Raw genomic sequence first — 17,807 nt, forward strand, 5'->3', positions numbered from 1 at the left:
CCACCGGGGTGGGCAACCCCTGTGAGACATGCAGAGCCCCACACAGGACAGAAAACCGCAGGGCAGGGCCCAGAGCAGTGGGCTGGGGTTTGGTAGCGTGAGGTTCTGTGGAGCACTTGCAGAGCGGGGAGCAGCGATGTGCTACAGGGCTCCCTGCTTCTGCCCCAGGAGCTAACCCACCTCGGTGACAGTGGTGCCCCCCAGGAGCCCGCTTCACCCACCTCCAGCCCGTAAACGGGCAGCCAGGCACAAATTCTGCCCAGGGGCAGAGCCCTGTTGGTCCCGAGGGAGATGCCAGGGCAGACGCCACGCTGCTCTCCCTGCTGGGAGCAGACACCTGGCTCTCCTCTCCAAGGTTGTCTGCAAATCCTTTCACCCGGACTACATGTACCATTTTTTAAAAGCCGGGTGATCTAACCGACCTGTATTTACAATGCTGAAAACATCCCAAAGCTCCATCTCTTCCAGCTCCCAAGCACACTGTGTACTCTTAATAAAATAATTGCAATGATGAATAGCTCCTTGTAACATTCTTCTGCAGCTACTGACAAGGCCAAGAGCTTCGATGGAAAGTCCTTCTCCTAAAAGCTCCTTCAAGGTACGTTCAGGATTTTACCTCTTCACAGCAAAAGACACAGTGAACATTCAGAAAAGGTATCAGTCCTGTACCAAGCCATCCACCACGCAGAGACGGCAACGACATGCTCCCGCTTCCCACTAGCCCAGCCACATCATTGTCTTAATAATAAAGTCAGCTAACGACGGCAGGTCAGCCTCAGTCCTCAGTTAAGCTGACGCGATCTTGAACGTGTTCGATGAAATCGATGCCCAGCTGCCGATCCCACCAGTGCTTGTGGGGTCCCCACAGCCCACCACCCCAGCAAAGGCTCCTCTGCCAGAGTCGCCCCCAGCCCCAGTGTGGGGCCAGGCAGCATCGGGAGGCTCCTCTCCTCTGCTTTTGAAATAAGGCTGTGGATTTAATCATTCACTTGCAAGTCCTCATGTGCCCATGATTTCCACACTGACAATTACAGGGGCAGGCCAATGCATTGGGGTTGGGAGCACACTGGCTTTGCCTTCCCTTCCCCTGCAAAGCATGCTTCTACTCCCAGCCAGGGCCAGGCTCTCTGGATGCTCTCCCAGAGTCCGTGCTCCCTAAGACTTACTATTGAACCATCAGGACCAGCCAGGGAAGAGCCCAGGGAACCAGTGGCAGAGAGGGACCTGGGCTCAGCCCTCACCTCAGCTTCGACTGCAGCTTGGGGGACTTCCCAGCGCCCAGCCCTGCGTAGGGGTGAACTGGCAGGACTGGCTGCTCCTGCCCCATGGGCACCTCCCCATGCCCGGCACACACGGCCAGCCCTACTCTCACCCCTTCCTATCTGGCATGGGCAGCGAGGACCCCAGCCCACACCCCACCCCAGCACAGGCACTTTTCCACCCAGCACGTGCTCTCCTCCCTCCAAAGGGCTGGTCTGGGGTCCCCACATTCAGGCAGGACCAGGAGCATCCCTCTGCTCTTGGGGATGAGCCAGGATGAGCTTCGCCCTCCATGCCACCGCTGCCCAGGCTGTACCCTGGGGCTCACCTGCTTCTGCATCCCTGAGGAAAGCTTTTGGAGTCCCCCGGGGGGCTGCTGAGCTACACCACGCTGTGGCCCTGGGGTGGGCTGCACTTTAGGGCAGCCGGGGCAGTGTCGGGGTTAAATGCCACTGCTCCAAGAAAGAGACCTGGGAGGATGCCCGGATCAGCCCGGCATCCCCTGCACTGCCACTGCGTTTTGGGAAGGTGCAGGGAGAGCTGGAGCCTCCCTGTTTGCGTAGGTGGGGGCTTTAGATGGGCACCGCTCTGTTATCCACCACCCAGGGCTTGCTGCAAGAAATCCCTGCCCTGCAACATTTCCTGCACACACCTAGAGGCTGTGAAACCTTGCTGGAGAAGCCAGACGTGGTTTTCCGTGCCCGCCCAGCCTCAGCTCCCGTGGCACAACACTCGGCTGACCAGAGCGCCCGGGTGCCTGCAGGGAGCGGCGCCGAACACCCCTGGGCGATAGCAGCGCAGGCGGAAAAACAACAAAGATGAGAAAACCCAGCGCCCAAGCTAAACAAAGCCCTCCGTGACCGATGGTGGCTTCTGATTTCCACAGCCTAAACCTGCCCCACAGGTGAGGCATGAAGAGGGAGCGACTTGCCATCAGGGAACCGATGGCTTCCCACCCTTCCAAGAGAAAGGCGAAATCCCAAGGCAGAGCTGCACGGCGCTCCAAGGCAAAGCCCTGGAGCTGCGAGGTACAGCAGCACCGCTACCAAAATACAACTGGAAATGCAGGCATAAACCCTGACAAACTGCATCTGTGTTTCCCAACCCCACAAGCAGCAGAGAAACCTGCCGGCAGGGTGTAATTTGGGGTGCTGCCTTGCGATGTATCTCAAGAGCAAGTCCCTGCACAGAATCAGCCCCCTCGCACCCCGCAGCAGGTCAGCAGAGCCCCCCAGCACAGCTGGGACTCCTGCTCCCAGCCAGCCCAGGTTCTGAACCACTGTTTACATCAAGTCTCCCAGATTTGCAAACAATAGGTATCAGCTGGCCTGGGGCCAGGCTATCTCTGGCAAGGATCACAGCTAAGCCTTCCTAAGTGCTTAAATGGGGGCCTACAGGCAATTGTCCCGGGAGTCTCAACTCTTCCCAGAGCCACCTCTGATGTTCGGTTCCTGCTGAGGAGCACAGGACAGCCGGCGGCACAGCTCACCTGCAGAAAACCAGCTCAGCGAGGATGGCCATGGAGAGGACGAGGATGCAGGGCTGCACCACAGCAGCATCCAGCGTGGGTCATCGCCTCCTGCCCTCCCCGAGCTCTGCTCCTGCTCCCCACCACAGGGTCGAACGGCTTCGGTGCTCCCCTGGAGCTGCCCGGGCATCCTATCCATACCAGTGCAGAGGCTTGGGGAAAGCACACTGTAAAGCACAAAGTATTAACACCACGGGTGACACGGCTTGCTCACAACATGCCCATCCAACAGACGGCAATTTGCTGAGGGGTGCAGAAAGTTTCAGCTTTAGCAGGTTTACCCTGACAGGAAGGGAGCCTGGGTGGCCCGCGTAGGTACAGGAAACCCCTTTCTACCACGCACATCGCTCTGCTTCCTCTGGATTTCTTTAACCTTTCACTCTCAGCCTGATTTATGCCTTCACACTGATTTTTTTCATGCGTGCACTTCCCTGCTTTCCACTCCGGTACTGTGGCTCCACACCAGCAAAAACGCTGCCAGGGCCTCGGCACCCATCTGCCCAGAGCCAGAGCAATCTCTGCACGGAGGCCTCCTCCTCTGCCTCTCCCCAGAGCTGCGTTTTTGCAGGCAGCAAGGAGGGGAACATGCAGATGTCCCATGCTGCTGGGCTCGGTGCCGTGCTGTGCTTCGGGGCTGCACGGCCAACACGCGGCTCCCAGCCACCCGTGGGATCTGCGCTGGTCTGCGTGAGATGGGGAGGCTGCAGGCAAAGCACTGGAGCGGCTAATCTGGGACCCCAGGGACACGTCCCAGTGAAGGAAAATCAGAGATGGAGCTTTTGCTGCAAAGGCGCTGGGCAGTGAGCCCCAGGCTCCAGTGCAGCAAGCCCAGCAGTGCAAAGGATGGACTTCATTTTCCTTGCAGAGAGGGAAAGGACCACGACCCAGCTCAGTCTGGAGCCCTCCAGACAGGGAAGCAGCAGACTAGGGAGACTGGGGGAGCCCAAGTGCTTCCACCCACTCCCCAACCCTGGGATGAGCCAGTCCAGGCGGGATGCAGCAGACAGCACCCCACCAAGAGCGAGCATCCCCGGCACCACGAGTATGTGGAGCAGTGCCCAGCAATGCCTTCACAGGCAGGAGGGCATGAGGACGGTGGGGACACAGCCTTAATGTCATTTAAAGGGCTTCTTGGGTGGGAAGATTAGCACCCTGTTCCCAGCCTCGCGGGGATCCCGGCACAGGAGGAATGAAACGTCAGACCCTGTCGAGAAATGTATCCGGACAAGGGGGGGTGGGGGTGGGGGGAACATGCCTCTGCTGAGGCCAAAGGCTCTGGGGCAGCGTCAGAGCAGGAACAGCAGCCCAGAGCCCAGGGGAAGCACTGGGGAAGGTGTCTGGGAAGGAATCACAGCTAAGGTCAATTCTCCAGGCCCCCAGTTTGGGGCATTTTTAACCACCACAGCCAGATAAATATGGAGAGTGGGAGCAGGTAGCCCTGGTGCCACCAGCCATCACCAGGGAGCAGGGATGTGGGGACACAGCCAATGCACCAACCCGGGTTCTCACGTCCTAAAGCTCCATGCCACAGCCTGCATGGTCCCACCCTTACAGCCACCACCATCCAGGGAGGAAGAGAAAATTCCAAAGTGACAGTGAGCCAGGAAAGCATCTCTTCGTCCAACTTCCACGGGACATGGCAGGGCACCTCCAAGGGCCACCCGCTCACAGCGCTCCCCCAGCCCGGCATGGCCGCCGCAGCCGAGGGGAAATGAAGTCGCAAAGGTTATCGTTTCGGTGTTTGACTGAGCATAAAAATCCTGCTCTGAAAACAAAAAAAGGGGAAAGGGGGACAGGGAGAGCGGCAGGGGAGGAGGAGGGCAGCAATGCACAGCACGACAGCCCCAGAAACACAGGAGAGGGAGTGCAGGGGCTCACGCCACACTAACGCACACCTCCATTTCAGAAGAGTTTCCTGGGAAAATAAATGCAAAGTCTGTTATAAAAGTTTATCTGCATGTGCGAGAAAGAGCAAGTGCGCCTGACTACGGTATAGAGATGTCATTATTTTCATGCATCTGCCTTACCCAATTTTATTTAGTTGCTTTCTGCACCATTTCATGCTCATTCTGCTGCTGAGCTAGACAATTGCTTTATAACTCTAGGGTGCAATTTCACTGTCTGTGAGCCACACGCACACGCACGCACACAGGGTCTTCGCTGGGATGAAGTAGGGAGCTGCACCTCCCTCCCTCCCCACCCCGATGTTTTGGAGCTTGAATTGCAATGGGTTTTCTTAATAAACAACAAAAAAGAAAGAAGAAAAAAAAAGAGAGAGAGAGAGAAAATTAAATTAAAATGCTAAGCCACCATCTGTAATGTATTATAATTCAAGGTGCACATGGTGGGGAGCAAACCCAGAAAGCAACGGCTCCCCATTAAGAACGACGAGGATGAACTGGAGGGCAATTTGCTCTCTCACGCTACGTGAATGCAGGGAGACAGAGCCCAGCAGGCTGGAGGGCAGAAGCGCTGTGAATCACGCTGGATTTTTATGATCAATTGAAAGTCACACTTGAACAAGTGCAGATCAAAAGGGAGGGCTGGCCGGGCAGGTGCAGGGCTCTGAGACAGCGGTTTGCAACATGCTAAAAATTGCCTGGTCCCTCGCAGGGACCCCTGCTTCTACCCCATACCCCCAGCCCCTGGCTAAGCATCCCTGCCCCCTCCCCCCATCCCAAGGCTGCAGCAGCCCCACGGGTATGGGTCAGGGTAGCTGTGGGGTGTAAGGGGGTCTCCAGAAGCAGCTCCAACACTGATGCAACGCAACTTGGAGCCACACATCTCCCCACAGCAGTGCGAGCGAGCATCTCCAGCACAACCTGCCGCTGATACGCCGTTATCTGCCGCCGGCTGGCCCTGCTGGCTGGTGACAGAGGCCATGGCTCCTCCGCACCAGGCAGAGCCCACAGCTTCCCTGGCCTGATAAAGTCGCGCATCTTACAAAAATGGGGCAGCAAAAAGAGGAGCTGGGGGCAGAAGGGGGGTCCAGCATGGTCTGGCAAGGATGGCTGGTGGGGAACTGGGGTCTGGCAAGGATGGCTGGTGGGGAACTGGGGTCTGTCTTTCTTTTTTCCCCCTTTTGCAAGAGCACACAGGTCCTCCGAGAGAGGCTGCTGCCCACCAGGGTGCAGGGCAGGGAAGCCTCCCACCCATCCCTCTCTGGGCAGCCAGAACAGCTCCCCCAGCTCGATGCAATGCCCCTGGCTCTGCTCCTGGCTCTCCCTGACCCGCTCTCCTCTGCGCCACTTCACGCCTCTGCCATCACTTACCACCCCACCTGCTCCGAGTAAGCCTCCTCCATCCCACCCCATGCCAACCCCATCTCCCCGCCTCGTCACCTCCACATGTCCAGGCGGATCTCCGCTGGAAGCGCCCCCCCTCTCCCATGCTTCTCCTTCCGCTCTTGCTTCACCGCTGCCGTTGCCTCATTTTGTCTCCGTAATGGGCACGTAGGCGACACACTGCCCACAACAAACTTGTCTCGCAGCAAGCCCACAAAGTTCACAGGAAAAAAACCAAACCCACAAAAAAAAAACCCAAAAACAAAAACACACACACACAAAAAAACAACCACCCCACCAACTTTCCAGCACTTACTTGTCAGCCAAAAATGGAAAAACAATAATCAAATGTTTCTGCCTTCGCGCCCAGCACGGCACAGCCAGCTGAAACTAGACAGGGCATCCCTCCCTAATCCGCTCCTGGCAGCCCCAGCACAAAGGATTTGCTCCATTAGCTGGGGGGGCTATAAACCTCGGGGGGGCTCCAGGGCTGCCCCTACCTCCCCCTCCCCTTTTTTTTTTTTTTTTTTTGTCTTTTTGAAGTCTGTAAAAGCTGAAGAAAGCCAAAACTCCACAAAAGAGGAGACCTTGAAAAGTAACAACCAGATGGGAATCCCATTACCATTTTATTGGTCACAAATACCAGTATTGCACCTTTTATCTCTTTGCTCAGCAGTGATCTCGCAGCCGATGCGATCCAGGGAACGGGATATGGCTCAGACAAGACCCAACCCAAACACACCAGCAACCTCCACGCAGCGCCCACCCAAACCAAGGAATGAACCTGAAAAAAATAATTCCCTGGGGTCTGAAAACCTGAGCAATGCCCACGGCAAGAGGAACCACCTTCCACTAGAGCAGAAAGGGGATGTGAACCCTGCCCCTGATGCTTAATAAAACACATATTCAGGGTGTTTCTTCCTCACCCTCTGCTTTGGGAGCACCTGGCTTACACGCAAACCCCATCCGTGAGCTTTCCTTTGCTCCCAGGCCAAAAAGCAGCTGGGGGGGTGGGGGGGGGGGGGATGCCTACCAGGAGCAGGGACCTTCAGAAGCCCACGGGAGCTCCGATCCCAGACGGATCAGCTCTGTGGGGCTGGAAGCCGCCGTCCCAGGCGAGGTTTCACAACCGCCCCACGCCCTGGCTCTGGGCCCCGTTCCCAGCTCCGCTGGCACTCAGCACACCCGTGTGCCTCAGTTTCCCACCCTGTAGCTGTCTCATCTGGGCAGCCTGTGCGTTTTCAAGGCAAGATCCATCCCCTCCCGATGTGCAGAGGCAGGAGCTGGCACAAAAAGGGCTGCGATCGGAATCACAGCCCAAAGGTGCAACCTTGAAACTTTTCTTGCAGACCACAATAACAGAAAAGGAGGAGAAAAAAAAAAAAAAAAACCCAACCATTTTATGCTTATGAGTGGTCTGTTTGAACAGGATTATTTTTTAACTCCACGTTAAACAGAATTTCAAAGGAGGGGAGCTTATTTGGACTTCATTTGAACCCTTTCTTCCCTTTCTTGCAAGGGAATTTTTCCCTGTTTATCTCAGAAAACACCCTCCATTTTGAAATGCTCCGTCTTCTCTAAATAAAAACTCAGGTTGTTTCCCCGACTTTGCTTTGCTTTGCTTTTTCTAAGCGAAGTGTTGTCAGAAAAGGCAAGTTCTCACAGCCAGTTTCCATCTCAACAATAGAGCATTTTCCCAGGCTAAATTGCTTCTGTCTGAAAATCTTCTAGCAGTTTGAGCTGGCTGGCATGTGTGGGGATCCTTCTGTAGGGTTTTTTAAATCCTTATTTGCAATATTATTTCGTCTGCTTTGCGCTGCCTTGATGTTCGAGCAGCCTTTGGAGAGACACAACCACTCCTCCCTCCTCCTCTGTCCTCCCTCCAGGCACACGCTTCCCTTTGAGGAGGAGGAGAGGGGAGAAATAAAATAAAAGACGAGCAAAGAGGAAAATGTCAGAAAGCTGCTTTTTGTGTGTGTGTCAAACGTTCAAAGTTATTCCAGAGTCTAGTCTTTAAATGTAATAAAATACAGCAACTCCTGACAAAATCAATTAAAATAAAACCACCCAGGCTGCCTCCCCTATTGCTTTGTAGCTATACTGACTTTGAGAGCCCACCTGGGCCTTTTAGGAAGCAATTATGGAACCGTCGGGTCAAATCCTGCACCAGCAGCCTGCTGGCCCTGCCGAGCATCCCTCGGCGCCGCGGGCCGGAGGGAGCAGAGACCTAGCTCCTTCGCCCGCCGAGGGAGGTGATGATGGCTCCGACACGGGGCAACGCGCTGGGGATCGGAGCCAGAGAACAGGATTAATTAGAGCCCAATTAGGTTACTGAGGTCGCAGGGAAGGTCCCTGCAATACCCAGCACTTGGCTGGCAGTGATTGGAGGTATCCCCGGCTTTGGTCACCACCGGCATCCCAGTTTGGCGGAGCAGAGCCCAGCCAGGGGGGCAGAGACCCCCTCAGCATCCCCACTCCATCACCACCACCTTCGGTTAAGCTCCTTGCCAAGGGCCAGCACCTCACCGCCTCCCGCAGCAGTGTTGGGGGATGCTGAGAGCAAGAAGGATTCGGTGATTTCAGGCAGCCAAGAGCCTCGGGGGAATACCCTGCTGGCACACAGTTCCCCTCAAAAGGCACCAGGATGCTCGGAGGAACTAGCACCCTGTGCAAGAGGCAGGACCAACGAACATCCCAAAGCCCAAGCCCTCGCCCCACGGCGCCACAGCATTTGCTTACTTTACTATCCTGCCAAAAAAATTTAAAAATTAAAAATTCGGTTGGGTGGCAGGGCTCTGGCGTATGGGAATCCACCCCTGCTCCCGAAAACAATACTCCAACAAAAAGGTTTTTAACCCATTTCTTAATAAATATTTATTTTCGCCTTCAAGATGTGGGTGGGACGAAGCCAGGGTGTATTTTCCAGTGAAATGTTTTGATTCCCCTCTTGATATTTTTTTTTTTTTCAAACAGGAGCAAATTGCCAATAATAATATTTGCAATGAATAACTAAAATTCTGTGGCTTTCTCCCCCGCTCTCTTTTAAATAAATAAAATGCCCTGAATACGAGAAACACAAACGCTCTCTGCAACACTGCAGGACGACGTGGAGTAAACTCAGGGACCCTCAGAGGATTTATTGAACTGTCACAGCCCAGATTCTGAAAAATGCAAAAATTCCTTCCCAGCTTGTTTTGTATATGTCAATTGGGAGAGGTCGAGCCCTACACTATGCTTCAGCAAGAGATACCAGGACATGACTATACATTATCTCGTGCTCCTCTGAGGCCCCTCTCTGGTGCGGCCACCGGCAGCCCCACGGCGCCGGCCAGCAGCGGCCAGATGTGGGGCAGAGGATTCCTGCTTCCTCACAGGGATGCTCCGGCAAGCCGTGACACTTTCTGCATCTTTCAGAATTTTTCCTCCACATGGATTTTCCTATCAGCTGTAAATTTCTGAAGCTCAACGAAGCAGAATTGAGGATCAGGTTGAGGTCTCAACCCAGACGCAGGCTCCCACCGATCTACCCTGGGGTTGAGCATCCAGGCTCATCCCAGCCACGTGCCCAATGGCAAGGCAGGGGATGCGGGATGAAGACGTCTCATGGATTCTCACACTCCCACGCTGTCTTTGACCTGAAGCAGCCCCCCAGGCTCCAGGTTGCTCCCCCCGAGCCGGACATGGGGGGTTGTTTTGCTGTTTTCCTCGGAGGCGTTCCTGCTCTGGCCTCAGTACCGTGCACGGCCAGTTCTCACCCAACATCCTGAGCAGCTGCAGCCGTCCCTGGCACAGCCGCGCTGCTGGGAAGATGGACTCGCGGAGGTTGCAACCTGGTGAACTGACCTCTGGGAGGGAAGCACCGGCCTTGGACACCCATTAACTGTTTTTTCCTCCCATGAAGCTGAGCCTTGAGGGAGGGCTTCCCGAGCTCACCGTCCCCCTTTTGCTCCCCAGGGCGCTACCACCTTCTTAAGGAAACGGGCAAGGAAGAAAATGAAGCAATAACAGGATTGCAATGGTCTGAGCCTTGGGAACAAGCAGCTACCCAAAAGATCAAGTTCCTCAGTTTGCACATCAGTCCCCAACGTGGTGCCACGCAAAGCCTGACCTCAGCACATGCACCCCCCGGGCTGGAGATGTGGATCCCCACAGCCTCGCAAGTGCTCACGCAATGGCTTTTTCTTTATTTTCCTCCTCCTTAGAGACTCAGCGCAGCACAGCCCCCCCAGAGGAACACAAGCAAGACATCCCCCATCACTCAAAACCTAGCAAAGGGAGATCTATAGCTCCAGACAGCTTCTAAGGCATCATCTGCCAGACACCGAGGTGGTCATCAGCCTCCCCCAGGGCTGGAGGTACCTGTGCCATGCGGGAAGGCTGCCCACAGACCCCACCATCGAGCTGCAGGTTGTCCTGTGAGTGGGACAGCAGGCAGAGCCGCAGGGTGACGGCATCCAGCCCAGGAGATGCCTGGGGACGTGCCGTCCTCGTTGGGGAGCCTCTGCCTGGCATCTGCCAGCAGCTCCCGAGACGAGCAGGAAAATGAGATACTACTATTAAAAGTGCCCAGCACCAGCCACGCTGCCAGCCCTGACATCAGCAGGGTTATCTGAGTCTAACCGCAGGCAGGACTTGGCCGGGAACCTCCGCCGGGTTATCCTTTTTAGGCCAAACTGAGCTGAGAATTTGATGGGCCCACACGGTAACAGAGCCTGGTTTTGGTCCCCAGTAGCTCCCGTTCTCCAGATCAGGCCCATACTGGTGTGCAGGGAAACAAACTCCACAAGCTGGGCTATTTTTTTTCCCCTCGGCCTGCAAATGCCAGCTCCCAACCGTGAAAGGGGATTGGGTTGGAGAAACACCCTGGCACTCGGCAACACCAGGACCCAGTGGGTTTTGGACCATCCCACCTCCAGAACACACCGAGGCCCTGTGGCCCCACCAGCTCCGCTCTGGTTTGACTGGGAAGGTCTCTGCCCACGTGCTCCTCAAGGCTCCCCTCGCTCTTCCAAACTGCTCCTGCACTTTCAGGCTCAGCCTGCTCAGAGCGGGACCAAGACCTCCTCCTCCAGAACCCACCGTCCTTACAACCACAGCTGATTTTTCCAGTCATTGGTGACCAAAGGCCAGCGGATACAGTTTAGGAGTAGCTCCTGCAGCAGCACAACACACCGCAGACACAAACCCAGACCACGCACCCAACACAGCTCCCGCCAGCAGCTGAATTTTCTCCTAAGGCACCGACGCAGAGGGATCCCTGCTGTCCCGAGGTGGCCGCCTTGTTTTCCCTCTGGATGCTCCCGTGTTGCAAAGACCCACCCTCTCCCCGCCATGCACACACATCCATTTATAAATGAGCAGATAAATCAGTTGTTTTTCATTTGCACCAGCGTGAAAACCCTTCCCTGAGCCAGCAGCAAGGTGACACACGCTCCCCCCTTCCTCCCCCATCAAAGTCAACCTGACTAATAACACAAGGTGTTATTTAGCATCTGCAGCGTAACAGGAGAGCTCAGGTCTGAAGGAAAACAGAAGTACGAGGCACTCAGGGACACGGCTTAGCTGCGGACTTGGCCGTGCTGCGCTAATGGTTGGACTCGATGGACTTAAAGGTCTTTTCCAACCAAAATGATTCTACGATTCTCTCTACACATAGGGGTCTGATCCTGCCCGTATCAACGGAGGTTTGGACTGTCCTCCCCAAGAGCAGCAAAGGAAGCATAAATACTCAAAACGGTTGCCCCTAAGATTAAACCACTTTTGCAGGGCAAGAGATAGGCATTGTCTGCTCCCGTGGGCGTCTGTGATGATCCCAGATCCACCCGGACTTCGAGGGCAGGACCCGCTCCTGGGGGATGCTGCAGGTGAGATGCTGGCAGCCCCAGCAGCAGCTCTGGGTCAGCCAAGCCAGCAGCATTTCCCACCTTACAGATTGACCAGGGGCACCGTAAAACCAGGATCTGGGGGGAAAGGAGATGCCACCTTACGCGCTGCCTCCCTGCCAAAGACCCTAGACCACAGCAGTCCTGGAAACTCTCCCGGGGTGGGGGGGAGATCTGATGGGGGACCTTGTGATGGTGTTTATATTTATTCTGCTCTTAGGAACAACTAAAATCAAACAAAAATAATAATAAAAAAACAAAACAAAACAAAACAAGAGAAAGAAACAAACGGAGCACCAGAGGTTGAGCACTGATTTAAAGCCCAGAGAAGCCGGGATGGATGTTCTCGGTGGCCGTGGGCTTGCTGGGCTGGAGGCTGGGAGCCCACGCGCCACCGTGCTGAGTGGCGACAGAGGTGGCAGGATTTGTCCCTCTTCCCCCTCGCCTGGACTTGGCGCCGGGCTACTTCGCTAAAACTTTTCTTCCCCCCACCCTGAACACTGAGCTCTGCAATATCACTTCTCCTGCAACCCAGACGCCAAGGAGGCATTCGCCCTTACAAGCCAGGACTTGACTCAGTCACCACAACGATGGCAAACTCTGGGTTCTCAAATGTAACTAAAAAAGAGGGGGAGGGAAAAGAAAAAAAAATAAGAAAGAAAAAGAGAAAAAAATAAGAAAGAAGAAGGCAGGAGGGTCCCAAATGTGCTGGCTTCTGGGAGCTGCCAGCCAAGGGACGATGCCAGCACAGCGTGGGGGTCCCCGTGGGTGCTGTGCCTCTCCCTGCCCAGCTGCGCACCCCAGATGCCGCAGGAGAGGCGGAGCGGGAGAAAAGGGAAGAAAGAAATAAAAAACAAATTAAACAAAAAAAAAAAGAAATCGAGAGATAAAAGCAAGAGGGAGAAGGGAAGGCTGCGAGCTGCCAAGCCCTCCTGCAGGACCAGCCCGGGGCAGCGAGGGGGCTCTCCCGGCCGAGCCGGGGTGCCCGCTGCCCCGTTTGAAAATACCGCTTGCGCCGCTGCGCCTCGGGAAAAAAAAAAAAAAAAGAAAAAAAAAAAAAAGAAAAACTAACCCAAACAACAAAAATACAAAGTAAAATCAGGCGGCGGGAGCGGGGCCACGGGGCAGGCCCGGCCGGCACTTGCCCCGACGCTGACACCGACTCTGCCCCCCCCCGGGGCAGGGGCGCAGCCCCCCGCCGCCCCCCGGCGGACTGCGGGTCGGGCAGGCGGAGGGGGGGCTGTTGCTCGGGAGCTGATCTGATTTTATTTAACCCACCACCCCCACCCCCCCCCGCGTCGGAACGGAGAATCTTTTTCGGAACAAAACTCACCCAGCGGCAGGAAGTGTTTGGTGTCCATCGCTGGTGCTTAACTCATGCCAAGGGGCTCGGTGCGCGGCGGCGGCGAAAAACACACGCAGGGCGCGCGGAGGGGAGGAGAGCGAAATCAAAGCGGAGCGGGGGGGAGAGGGAGGGGGGAAGGGAGGGAAAAAAAAAAAAAAAGCCCAAGGGGGGGGAGGAGGAGGAGGAGGAGGAGGAGGAGAAGGAGGAGGAGGAGGCGGGGAAGGCTGCAGCCCCGCACCGGCGGCCCCGCGCAGCGCCGAGGCCGCGGAGTTGTTGCAAACTCCCAACAATGTAACTCCGCCGCTCGGCTGCGCTGGGCGCGATCGGCTCCGCGCCGGGGCCCGCGCAGGGGGGAGCGAGCGCCGCGACCGCCCCGCAGCGACCGCCCGCCCGCCCCGCCGCGCAGCGCCGCCCCGCGCCCGGCCCCGCGGGTCGGGGAGCGATGACAGTAATTTTTTTTTTTCCCCTTTTTTTTTTTTTTTCTTAAAGTGATGGGGAAAGGAGGGGGGTGAGGGAAAAATAGGGGGGGTGGAGAGAAAAAAAGGGAAGGAAAAAGAGAACAAGAAAAAGAAAAAGGAAAAAGGAAAAAAAAGAAAAAGAGAAAAAGATGAAGGAAAAAAGAAAAAGAGAAAAAGAGGAAGGAAAAAGAATAAATAAAAAGGAGAAAAAGAAAGAAAAAAGAAAAAGAAAAAGGAAGAAAAAATAAAAATAAGCAAGAAGAAGAAAAAAGAACAGGAAGTAAAAGAAGAAAAAGAAAAATAAGAGAGAAGAAGAAAAAAGAAAAGGAAGAAAAAGGAAAAATTAGAAAAAGAAAGAAAAAAGTAGGAAAAAGGGGGGGAACGAGAAAAAAGAAAAAAAAAGAGAAGAAAAAAGGAAAATAAAGGCGGTGCAGAGCGCTGTGGTGGCAGCCTCAGGGGGGGCGGCCCTTGGAGTGATGCTGAGCAATCTCAGCTGCCCCAGCTCAGCTGTCCAGCAGGCAGTGAGACCCTCAGCCCCATTCCCTGTCCCCGGGGTGTGTGTCACACAGTGGCCAGCGTTCAAAGCGCGATTTATTTCATTTCCCATAAATGAGGCACAACAAATAACTCTCTGTGCGTGTGCGGTTCGCCTGCAAACTCTCGCCTCCCCAGCACTGCGGGTACCACCCCACCAGCACTGCTGGCGGCTTCCCAGCGCAGCCGGGAGCCTGGCCCCCACCCCACCCACCCCCCGGCATGCCTCCAGGTTTAATAAATGATACTCAGCCCTGTAAGAATGTGTATTAGTGACTTGATGGACCAAAGCGACTCCACTATGCATGAAGCATATTAAACATCATATCGACCCTCGCTTTTGATGGCCATAACACGCATAACAAACAGTCTCTGGCCATGGCTGCAGCTGCTCACGCACGGTGGGGAGCACCACGGTCACGCAGGAGGCTGGAAATGACACCAGGGACAACTGCTGGGGGGTTCTTCTGGCCCAAGTAACTCCCAGAGCAGAGCCCAGCAATCCCGCAGCGAATGGGGCTGGGGGAAACTGGGGGGCAGCTGGGAGAGACGGGCCACCCATCACCATCCTGGTTTGCAACATGGGCACATGGGCCACCGCCACCAGCCACCATCTCGCTGTGCGACGGAGCTGGGCCGCCCAGCACTTCCGAGCCTCTTATCTGCCATGATTTATTCTTTAATTGGCAAAGCATCTCGTGTAATAAATATTAGCAATCCAGCACCTCCTCCTATAAAAATGAAGCCTCTTATCTTTCATTGCCATATCCCTGTCTATCACCCGCATGCACTTATCGGTCCATCTCATACCTGTCACCTTATCTAAAGCAGCACAGGAGAGGCCCTGGTACCCCGTTTCTCTTACTCTGCTTCCTTCTCCGTGCATGTCTGCCAGCAACAGACCCTCCCTGTCCTGGGCAGACCCTCATACGGGTGGTTAGATACCCCAGCTGGCAACCCCTCTAGATTCTGGTGCAGACCAGCTCGGGACCCCTGCCTCATCCCTGGCACAACGGGAGTTGAGGTGCGATTCATCAGCTTTAATTATAGCAAGAAGAAGGAGAAAACCACCAAGAGGACCCATCTTGCATCAGGCAAGCGGCTGCAAACTGACGCTCACGCAGAGCTGCAGAAGTGAAAACAAAATAAAACATCTTGGATCCTTTTTATCCTCTGCTCCTGTAATTTCAGCATGTCCAAACAGATTTTGGTGTGTGTTTATAACTGGTAACTTCATTTGCTCCCGGGCTGGGACCTTAAATGCCAAGTTTCATCTCCAAGTCAGTTTTTATGGCTGAGTTACGTTAACTCCTGGGAGAAAAAGGGAAAAAAAGGAAATACATAAGGATGTAAAAGAAAGTTGGGGGTTATTAGAAAAAGCAGCTCTGAAGCCTCTAAGAGTGGGTCAGCAGGGCAAAAATCATACATCTCGTGGATACCTGCGTATAAACCCCGACAGCAAAAAGGTAGAAGTTGGTTTCCTGATACACAACCTGGAGCTCATCGTTGTGTCTTATAAGGGGAAACACCGCGGGGCAATGGCCACCCGAGCCTCGCCGGGGCAGATCCGGGCTCTGGCTGCCCCTACCACACCAGTGCCCTTCGAGCCATCAGTGAGCACTGGCCTTCAGGGCTCCGAGCACAGCCACGGAGGTCAGACAGCCTGCCAGCCAGTGGGAACGGCTCACCCCGCCACCAAGCACGGGGGGGATCTGCCCCACACCTCAGGATCCCAAAGCACCCTTAGCGCAATGGCTGCAGCAGATAGCAGGGTTATTAGACCCATGGCTGAAAATCCACCTTTGTAGACTCTAACACATGAAATTACCATAAGTAGGACATTTCACGCTCCTCTCCCATCAAGCTGTTTAGAGCAAATTAAATTTCTCCCTAACCAGCCTGTAACAGTTCGTGTTAGATGTGGATCTAAATGTTAATTGCAGTGACAATAACAGGTCTGATCCTGCAGTCCGTATTTGGGTAAAACCTCCCACAGAAGCCAAAGGAATTTTGCCCCAGAGAAGACAGCTGGATGCAGTCCCACATTTCCAGTCTCTTGAAGATGCCAGAAGGTAGCAAGGATATTTCTGTGATGTTACAAACCTTCTCTTCCTCCCTGCCCCCCCTCCCCTCAATTCTTTAATGCACTATTAATTTAATAAGCTCTACCGGGCTGCCTAATGCTGTGCTCAACTTCAGCTTTGCACTTCCTAGCTAAGGACTTAAATCATCACGGGGGCGTGATGGGGGGGAAGAGATGTTAAGATAATTTTTGCAGGTCGTTGGCTTGTACATCTGCTTGATGCAGGGATGCTTGAAGGTCCTACGCTATCTGGGAGAGATGTCTCGAGATGTCTCGTGAAACTCTGGGCGGCTCTTATTCTCTCTGCCCTTGGTTAATGCAAGTACCCTTTAGCCTGGCATCCCAAGGAAGGCGGGCTGATGTGACAGGGTAATTCGGGGTCCGCCTGTCCTCGTCTGAACAGCGTCCGATCCTGTCACTCAATTCTAGCTGAATTTGACAGAGAGATACTATGTTCATTCACATGTAAGAGTCAATTATGCAAAGGCTTCTCCCTCCATCCCCACACTCAGGACATTTGGGGCCGAGGGACCTGGGGGCATCAGCAGGAGGTAGGCACTGAGCTGCTTTGGGGGGCCGAGACTGAGGCTGAATTCAGAGCTGGGCACTTGGGCACAGTGAAGGGATTTGGCAATCACAGCTTTTATTATTTTTTGTAAGTGATTCCAGCTTATCTTGTCCGTAACCCAGAATTATCTGATGGGACAAAAGTAAAACCTGCTGTGCTTCCCCTACTGTTTCATGCTCTCCTGCACAGTTAGAAAAAAACCCCATCTATTTCCCTCCCCGGCTACATTTTATTACAGATAAAAGAAAGAATAAATACAAAGTTTGAGTGAGAAAGAACAGGAGAAGTTCACGGGCCGTGGCTGAGCTGCACCTCCCCCTGCACAGTGAGGGGCAAGGCTGCCATGGGTGGCCAGAGCTATGCCGATGTAGGGACAAGGGTGGCTGCAGCCACCAGCCTGGGGCTCCGGTCCACAGAGTGCGTCCCCCCCACCCCCGAGAAGGCAGCGTGTGACTCCAGCACTCTAATTGCATTTGTGAGCTGAATACCAAACGTAGCCAAGGAAAGACACCTTCCACTCGTGCACACTTTGTGGGACTTTCCCAGGCTTGTCCTCAACTCCGGCAACCTGCTCCTCCCAAAGTCACTGCAGGTTGCAGGAGCTTGAACCCTTGGGATGCTGTAGGATCAGGATCTGGATTACCCATCTCCCCCAGGAGAATTACAGGCTGCTGAAATGTCCATGTGCTGTGGCGCTTTCTGCCTGGGGTATCTGGCCGATAGCTCTCCAGGACAGGATCTGCCTCTTGTTCTCAGGGGTGAGAGGAGCTCACGTGGTGCTGTTCTTCCCAGTGCCAGCCGGACTCCCTTGCAGCCAAGAGGTACTTTGAGGGACAGGGCAGGGGCCATGGCATCACACAGGGAC

General features: G+C 54.6%; 1 protein-coding gene across 3 annotated transcripts in view; it reads right to left on the reverse strand.

Moving 5' to 3' along the window:
• Positions 1-13,675, reverse strand: part of RXRA (retinoid X receptor alpha) — a 119,213-nt gene extending 105,538 nt beyond the window's left edge. Inside the window, exon 1 of one of the 3 annotated variants that reach the window (XM_055801112.1) lies at positions 13,288-13,675. In XM_055801112.1, coding sequence (XP_055657087.1) covers positions 13,288-13,315 — 28 coding nt within the window. In that variant the 5' untranslated portion in view covers positions 13,316-13,675. Of the gene's footprint in view, positions 1-6,129; positions 6,264-13,287 lie in introns of those variants that run through there. The other 2 variants (XM_055801116.1, XM_027778056.2) reach the window with 2 other exon arrangements.
• Positions 13,676-17,807: the final 4,132 nt, after the last annotated feature.

This window comes from Falco peregrinus, chromosome 1 (assembly GCF_023634155.1).
Source record: "Falco peregrinus isolate bFalPer1 chromosome 1, bFalPer1.pri, whole genome shotgun sequence".
Classification (NCBI taxonomy): Eukaryota; Metazoa; Chordata; class Aves; order Falconiformes; family Falconidae; genus Falco; species Falco peregrinus.